An 8569-nucleotide genomic window follows, 5' to 3' on the forward strand; every position below is an offset into this window, starting at 1 on the left:
AAGGATCGAAGTTTCCTCAAGAAAAAGAGTCGACTCATCCCCTTCTTGTACACGGCGTTGATGCTGGTCTTCCAGTTCAGTCTGTTGTCGATGAGACACCCAGGCACTTGTACTCCTCCACCATGTCCACATCCTCTCCCAGAACTCTTAGTGGAGCCGTGGTCTTCCTCCTGAAGTTGACCACCATCTCTCTGGTCTTGGCCACGTTAGCTGTAGATGCTATACTATGACATTTTTCCACGTGATTTATTCATACGATACTATACTTTGACTTTTTCTTGTAAACTATACAACCTTTTAATGACGTACTAGAACTTTTGTAGTAAAACGAGGTTTTCCAAAGGGAATCTGGTTCTTGGAAACACTCACTTTTGTTCACAGGGAGCGCCAAACTCAACTCAAACACAACTCTTTTTCTTGAGGAAACTTCGATCCTTCAACGTGTGCAGCAAGAAAGTTCCTCATAGTAGCTTTAGGCTCATGATTAAGTTACAAGTCCAGTTTTCAAAGGAAAAAACATCTTTATTTAAAGTAAGAAATACATCTCAGTTAACTGCAAAGCTACTTTGAGCAATACATTGTTTTGCCCATGAAATGAAGCTCATATTAAATGTTTGTGTTTTTGATTGCATACTGTGAGAACGGTACTCATGAAGAAGTCAGGAACAGAAAAAGAAACCAACAATGCATTAATAAAAACAGTGTGTTTGGAGTGTTTGTGGGGCTGTTACAGCGGACACTCTGTTCCGTATACCGGCCCGAATTCATTCACCCTCTTCAGTAGCGCTGCTTTCACTGCACTGATCTTCTCGTCCAGCTCAGTAAGACTACAGGCCTGGAGGACAAAGTGAGTAAAAACTGATCAATCGATCGAAGAAAGGTCTCGACGTACAATGTTCAGTGGAAGGAAACAAAGCAGCTACTAACCTGAGCAGGGGATGTCTTTTGTCGTTTGTGGAGGTGACCCTACGAAAAACACAAGTACACGTTAGACCATTTTAATGAGTGAAATGTCTAAACTGTCTCGAGCTTTGAGAAGCGTACTGAGGTACTGGTCTGTTCCCGTTCTTACTTTGCCTCAAGGACTGAAAGGAGACGGAGACACAATGCAATGGAAAGACGTTTTTTAAAAAACAATGTGGGTTTGGAATTTCCTAATATCCACTTCATGAAATACAAAGAGGTGAACTTTCACAAGCAGACAGCGTATACATTATGTACGCATTCAATTGTGAGGTTATTTTTAATGTTAATCTGCTTGTGTTGGCTATTTTGACAATAGTTGGAGATATTTAACACGGGAATTGAAATAGCATGGGTACATCATCTCCCATTTGTCTTCTGTCCGAATTGAACAGGGGATGCCTCGGTTACAAGACCTGCTCTAAGAAATGTGGTTTTACTTTCAACTTTAAAACCTTGTGAAATTGTTTATTTTTAATTTGTTGCAAAAAGTGTCGAGGAGCTTCCTTAACTGTTCAGTGTTAAATTGATGATCCTGAAATATTGGGCAAATTGTGTACAGCTCTTCAGCAAACACCAAACTACAGTATTTTCAGAAATTGGCAAAAAAAAAAAAAGTGGCACTCCGAATATAAAAGACTCCATCAGTTTATTCAAAGACACTCGACATCTCTTGCTCTGCTCACACAAGCATACAGTGAGTCAAAAGCAGATGGAGAGCAGCATCCTCACAGAAGCAGCATGCTGTGCTGAGAGACACCAGTGTGAAGAGACATGCAGCATCTTAAAGCACTTACTCACATAACTAAACACACGCTGGACAGACATCGTCAAGATAGGAAATTAAGAGTCTGTCGGGTTGTATATGAAGTCTGCTGTATTACTTTCTGCCATGTTTTGAGTCTGTGCTTTCCTAAAAACCACGGTGTAGTAAAAATAAGTAATTTCTCGAGTGAGCTTTCTGCACTGACCTAAAAGTTGGGCTAAATCTAACCGCGAGCGTTGCATTTTTGATTCAAATCAGCTTAAGTGTAACTCGAGGAGGGAAACGTGAAGTATCGGGGCATATAAGAGGAAACTCCATTAGCATCAGCGACAAACTCCTCGGTGAGTAGATTTCATTTTGAAATGATTTTGCCGACAGCAGACCAATATTCTACATGCTAATTCAGGCATCCTACACATTAAATGCCAAAGTGACTGACAGTGTGTGAAATGGATGAATTCTGAATGCAAAATTCTGTGGTTCTCGCAAAGTAACAAACGTACAGGTACCGTGTTGATTTGTTTTAACCATTCGTTTTGTCTTTTCCTGGTTTTAAAGGCTGCATTTCACTTTTCTTTACACTTTCTGAACTCAGTCTGTTGTAGCTGTTGAATTATTTGTCTTTTCCCACTTAGTTACTGTATCCACAATACTGATGATATTTTATCAAGAAACTCATGGTGTAAATATTTTGTGAAAGCACCAGTGGGCAACCATAACATCAAAGTTGATATGGAGTTATTTAATTTTCTTCAAATCGCCCGGCAGTAACTATGGAGTTTTTATCAGAGCATTCTACATATATTGTGTAGAACTCAAGAATATGACCGCTGTATGGCAGTACAGGTAGTTCTGCAATACACACGATATTAAAGATAATAATAAGTTATGTTAAATCCTTATAAATGTGTAACGGACTGGGAAGATATACCTCTAAAACTTCAAAGAGCAGGAATCAATTAACTATCTAGTCAATGCACTGTGGAGTGATTTAATCTGACCACGTTTTACACACGTTCATTGAGCATGTGTCTGCCATCAATGTAATGTAAGAGGTCTATTGACTGTTAAAAGTCTGGCTGCCAAAATAATCAGAGCTCCAGAGTTCCAATGTATGTAGAAGAAGAGTATACCTGTGACTTCCAGTAACTTGATTATGTGTGCTAAACAAGTCAAACAGAAAATCATAAATAGCCCACTAGCACAAAAGGCCTTCGTATGAACGCTGACTGATAATTATCCTGTGTCCATTTCAAAGCCAAGACTCACCGTGGACTGAAAGTACTCTGGTGAGAGTCCCTCTAACTCCAAGATACGATCCTCCAGCTTCTTCAGTCTCTGGTAGATGCTCAATGGGACTGGGCCAGCTGAAGAATAAACACTTGTTGAAAAGGGGTTGAATATTGATCATTTCACATGGCAAAATCAACATGTGTAGTAGAGGAATACAAGTAAGGAATGTCGACGTGTAAAAGAGAGGCAGGGTCAAAAAAACCACTTTAAAGAGTATCTGTAATATGTGACACTTAAAACATAACACACAGTGAGACACAGTGCGTGTTTGTCCTTCTCTGACCTGTTGGGAGTTTCAGGTGAGTCTCAATGTTGTGAAGTCGTTCTTCGATGGCTGCATTTCCACAGTCTCTGGCCATCGGCAACCCAGCCTCTCCTTGGCCTCCCCCACTACGTGTCTGGGGCCCGTAAGTGTTTACAACCCGTGTAACTAGCCGGTCAAGGAACACAACACACGAACAGAATTAATAATGTTAACCAGAGACGAGTTAACAGTGCGGTGGCCATGTACAAAGCACGCAGATTTGTTAGCAGTTTAGATTATTTTGATAAATCTGTTGGTGCTTTAAATATTAAATATGTTTGAGTTCTTGCATCAAGCGGACTCAAAAACACATTGTCAGAATACATGTAAGGTACTGTAGAGTGACAAACTTAATTATATGTATCAAACCAAAAATAAACATTTATTATTTGTCAAGTCCCCTTTTTACAAGATTGTACGGATTATGGACCTATGACTATTTCAAAACAATGTGTGAAATTTCAAGTTCTGGTGACGGTTTGTAAAAAATAAAGCTGTTAGGAACTGTCACGTTGACATTTGTGGCGAATTTATTTTTGTTTACCTTTCACGTGGCTTTTAAAACCTGGATATGGAGTGAAAACAGCCTCTGTTCTGGCACAGCTGTTTTCTACAGAAGAGAAAATGTAATCAAAAAATATTTTTAGAATGAATGTCAATAAAAATGTAAACAGAAGTGATAAACATTTTATATACATTGCTTACATTTGTGTTACCATCAGTGTGTCCTGATTCCTATAACTGGTCTCTCAAACAGGCTTTGAATTAAAAAACCACGTCTGTATCGTGTTTTTCTGGACTTAGCTGGTTGTGTTTTAAGGCCGAGTGCGTTAGCTACTTCAGCCCCACTCTTGGAGCGGTTCAGCCTGACCTCTCGCCTGTGGAAATCAGCTCTCTCCCAAACATTGGCAATCTGTGTGCAGGCTCCCTCTCCACCCCACCCCCCACCACCACCAACCTCTTTCCAATTCTCACCCTGATTGCAGTCGATCACGTTGCAAAATTCGCGTACGTTGTTTTCATTGATCTCCATTTGCTTGCGTTCCATAAATGCAGATATTCTTCGCTCAATCTGGTGTTACAAAGGAGAGACAACACAGATAATGAGATGCAAAGGATGGATGCGCTATTGATAGGTGTCAAGAATGCAATGAGGTTTTTTGTTTGCCTCGGTAAGTGTAATGATCCGGGGCAAACGGTAATTTACATTACATGAAATGGAGAAATGTAGTGGGGAATTACTCCAGGTAGCCAAAAAAGTTGAACTGCTTGCCATCATCACATGATAGAATATGAATACTGTTTGCTTGGCTACCAAAATAAATGCACAACAGAATGGGGCCTCTTGTCCTTCATCCACATGCAATCTCAGAGTAATGAGCATCCACTTCATAATCCATCAAGGACCTGGCCCTCTCTCAAAGCCCTCCAGCAATGTGGTCTGCTCTACCCAACCACAGCACTGAAGGACCCCTTATTCTCTGCTGAATTCGGCTTATCAGATCTCCATCAAACATTTGCTTCACTGCGGCACGTCAAGCAATTACTTATGATTATTCATTTGCTTGACAGAGCCGAAGAGAGGGCACTAAACATGTCACTGCCAGAACAGCTGACAGATCTGCTGACGGAGACTAACTTCTGACTTCCTGGCTCTGATCTGAACCATGACATCATCGGCCGCCGTCTTGCTCTCTGCATCCTCTGGGCTTGGAGGACGGTGCTGAGGCGGCGCAGTCGACTGCTCTTTGAGTGACGATGAGGTGACAGCGTCAACCGATGTGTTGTCTTTTGCAGATAATGTATCGCGGTGAGCCTCCACCAGTGTCTTTAAGCTTTCTGATACGGCCTATTTTAACAGTTGGGGCAGAAAAAAATATTACATCAAAGCACAAAATGAAATGAAATACCCTACGAACAAGCATTACATGGTGATACATTTTTAAAAAAGACTTGTGCCTTCATAAATAATGAAGGACTCGAGCTGCAGCGTTCTGAATCAGCTGCAGCTTTCTGACGGACTTTTTACAGAGACCTGTAAACGCACCGTTACAGTAGTCCAGTCTGCTGAAGATAAATGCGTGGACAAGTTTTTCCAAATCCTGTTGAGACATAAGTCCTCTAATCCTTGATATATTCTACAGGTGATGTATTGGTCATCAATTCAAAAGTAATTCAGCAAAACCTTTTAGTGTTACCACGGTGAAATCATGCAATTATCACAATGTTGCCACTTTACCTGTAATTGAGTGACATGCTCCTGCAAACAGTTGTACACATGAGCATCTGGAGATGACGGTAGATCCACAGCATCGATGCTGACTTCTACTCTCAGAGCAGCGTCACTTAATTTGAGCTTGATTTAAAAAACACATACACAAACACACAAATTAAGGCTACACTGCCCGAGACAATAGTGTAAAGCAGATTCAGTGTTGAACATAATTATAGGTTACTTAAGGCAAGGCAAGTTTATTTGTATAGCACATTTCAACAAGGTAATTCAAAGTGCGTCACATAAAACCATTAAAAGCATCAAAACATAAGGCAAAAGAAAACGAGAATTAAAAACAATTAAGAACATTCATTGCATTAAAACATTTTTTTTTTTTTAACTAAGAAATAAAACAGTAGTAAAATGCAGAAATGCAGGAAATTGATTAATATATTAATTGAATGTGGTTCAATTAAAGGCAGCAGCAAACAGAAAGGTCTTCAATCTTGATTTAAAGGAGCTGAGGGTCTCAGCAGACCTGCAGCTTTCTGGGACTTTGTTCCAGATATGTGGAGCAGAAAAACTGAACGCTGCTTCTCCATGTTTAGTTCTGACTCTGGGAACAGAAAGTAGACCGGTCCCAGACGACCTGAGGGGTCGGGATGGCTCATAAGGTAGCAGCAGATCACAGATGTATTTTGGCCCTAAACCATTCAGTGCTTTGTAAACCAACAGCAGGATTTTAAAGTAAATTCTTTGTTGGACAGGAAGCCAGTGCAAAGACCTCAGAACTGGAGTGATGTGATCCACCCTCCTGGTCTTAGTGAGGACTCGAGCTGCAGCGTTCTGACGGACCTTTTACAGAGACCTGTAAACACACCGTTACAGTAGTCCAGTCTGCTGAAGATAAATGCGTGGACAAGTTTTTCCAAATCCTGTTGAGACATAAGTCCTCTAATCCTTGATATATTCTTCAGGTGATAGTAGGCTGATTTTGTAATTGTCTTGATATGGCTGTTCAGGTTGAGGTCTGAATCCATAACTACACCTAGATTTCTTAGTTGATGAGTCGAGCTGATAATAAACCAGCAGCTATTTTGTTAATCCATTAGAATTAGGGTTAAATACTGGTACAAGCTTTTTCAATGTGCAGTATTAAGTTGTATGTTATTTCTGCTATATCATTTTAAATTTAATACATTTGGGTTGTGGACAGTTTGGTCAGACAAAACAATTTGAAAACATACATTTGCTGTGTTCCTATTGTTATTCTTGATTAAACGGGAAAGAACTGGAATATAGATCACATATGTACTGATTAATTCCACCAGATGTACAAACCACATGAAAATAATTTATATAGCTCACATGTTGAATACGGGTTGCGGGGATGAGAAGGGAAAAGCTACGTATGTGACAATGATAATAGAGTTGAAGTGATCTTTCTTAAATTGGTGCGCTCATCTATGTCTTAAACCCGCTATGAGCAGTCGCTCAAAATGACTGTTCACCACCTAAGCAGTGCCGCTACACTGGGATGCTAAAAACATTAGCATGTAGCTAGCTCATTAACTACACGAACGGAAAGAAACGTCTCTCGGTGCTACTTCGGGCTCAAACGATGTCAACCAACCTCTTTCCCGAAGTCTGACAACAGCGTCAATATCGCACACATGCAGTCCCTGTAGCTAGACAATTTTCTGGATTCATTAGGAGGAGCGTGGTTTCTACTCAGCTTCATTGTCTCCGCCATTGCAGTCCAACGGCCAGAGAAGCTCTTGTACCGGGCTGCACAATACTGCCCGCTGATTGGTTGAAGTGAGACCGCGTGAGCGCAGGAGAGGCTGCACGCGCGCGCGCTCACACGCATGCGTGCACTAACAACCGCTGATGTGTGGGCAGCTGTTCAGAATTGAATAGAGTGTATACCACTTATTACTTGAGATTTAGTTTCATATAATGCGGTTTAATAGTAATTCATTACATTATATTTGACTCTTCGGCGTGGGTCTTAATCTTTTAATCTTTATTTATTTATTTGTTTCTATAATTGGCTTTATCTGCAAATGTTTCTTTACAATTGTTAATAGGAATGCTCACTTTTAACATCTTTATTTTTTACTTATTTCGTGTAAAATATGTCACCGTTATTTAATGCTGTACTATAGATAGAAAGATACTGATGCAAGCCTGCAGACAGAATATCCGTAGGGAGAAGTTGAAGTGTTAAAATACTTCACACTTGAGCACTAACACTAACACTAACAGCAAAATGTAATTAAAAATCAAACATAAAAGTATTCCTTAATGCAGGTGTTGCTGTAACATATATTACAATAGATTAGATTAGTACGATATAGCACCACATGGAACAAATCACCAGAGAATCAAAGTTGCCTTATTTCTGACCATCTTAAAGAATAAGCTATATTATCAAAATCATGTTCATCACTTTTATTTGTTTTTAGTTCCTTTTTTCTTCTTCTTCAGTTTCTGTCTCTTTTTTCATTTGTATATGTGTATTGCCTCTGAATTTGTTTATCATATTTTATTTCATTCACGGTTTTAAATGTTGCTTTTACTGAATTAAATGTAAGTAAACTCTCCCACGTATGAATTTACCTACATTAATAAATTAGATTTGCTTGGTCTTAAAAAATAGAAATAAAAATAAATGCAGGATATTGCAGGAAATGATGATATTATTAGGAGAGGCTTCAGCAGAATAATGCCACTTTGTTCTCATTAAGAGCTAAAAGAAAAGGCTCACTGGTACATGGCTCACATAGATCGCAGCACTAAAGCCTTTCAGTAATTGGTGGAATACAAGAAAGAAAATTATTTTGTGGCTCACTCAAATACTCACTCAAATGAGCATAATTACATATGCCTATAAAACTTAAATAGCTAAAGTACATCATATCGCTGAGGAATTTCACTCTAAATTATATCTGCATCATATTATATGTTATATTTGCTTTTCAAACAGGAGGAGGAATGGTCAGTTAATTATAAGAACATTGTCCCG

At 39.4% G+C, this 8569-nt stretch overlaps 1 protein-coding gene across 1 annotated transcript; it reads right to left on the reverse strand.

Moving 5' to 3' along the window:
* Positions 1-527: 527 nt before the first annotated feature.
* Positions 528-7311, reverse strand: mbip (MAP3K12 binding inhibitory protein 1). Its single transcript, XM_079286305.1, has 9 exons — positions 7175-7311; positions 5566-5682; positions 4966-5175; positions 4302-4398; positions 3871-3936; positions 3306-3452; positions 2999-3096; positions 928-966; positions 528-835 (listed from the first exon to the last, which is right to left on the reverse strand). The coding sequence occupies exons 1-9, from the start codon at positions 7292-7294 to the stop codon at positions 728-730; spliced, it is 1002 nt and encodes a 333-aa protein (XP_079142431.1). The 5' UTR covers positions 7295-7311; the 3' UTR covers positions 528-727.
* Positions 7312-8569: the final 1258 nt, after the last annotated feature.

This window comes from Melanostigma gelatinosum (genome assembly GCF_949748355.1).
Source record: "Melanostigma gelatinosum genome assembly, chromosome: 16".
Taxonomy (NCBI): domain Eukaryota; kingdom Metazoa; phylum Chordata; class Actinopteri; order Perciformes; family Zoarcidae; genus Melanostigma; species Melanostigma gelatinosum.

Bases quoted from the DNA above. Each gene is read 5' to 3' on its own strand.
- mbip (XM_079286305.1), bottom strand. From the start codon at position 7,294: ATGGCGGAGACAATGAAGCTGAGTAGAAACCACGCTCCTCCTAATGAA. The intron at 4,399-4,965 runs GTTAGTCTCCGT...TTGTAACACCAG, and splicing joins TCAGAGCCAGGAAGTCAGAA to ATTGAGCGAAGAATATCTGC. The intron at 3,453-3,870 runs GTAAACAAAAAT...TTGACCGGCTAG, and splicing joins TTTTAAAAGCCACGTGAAAG to TTACACGGGTTGTAAACACT.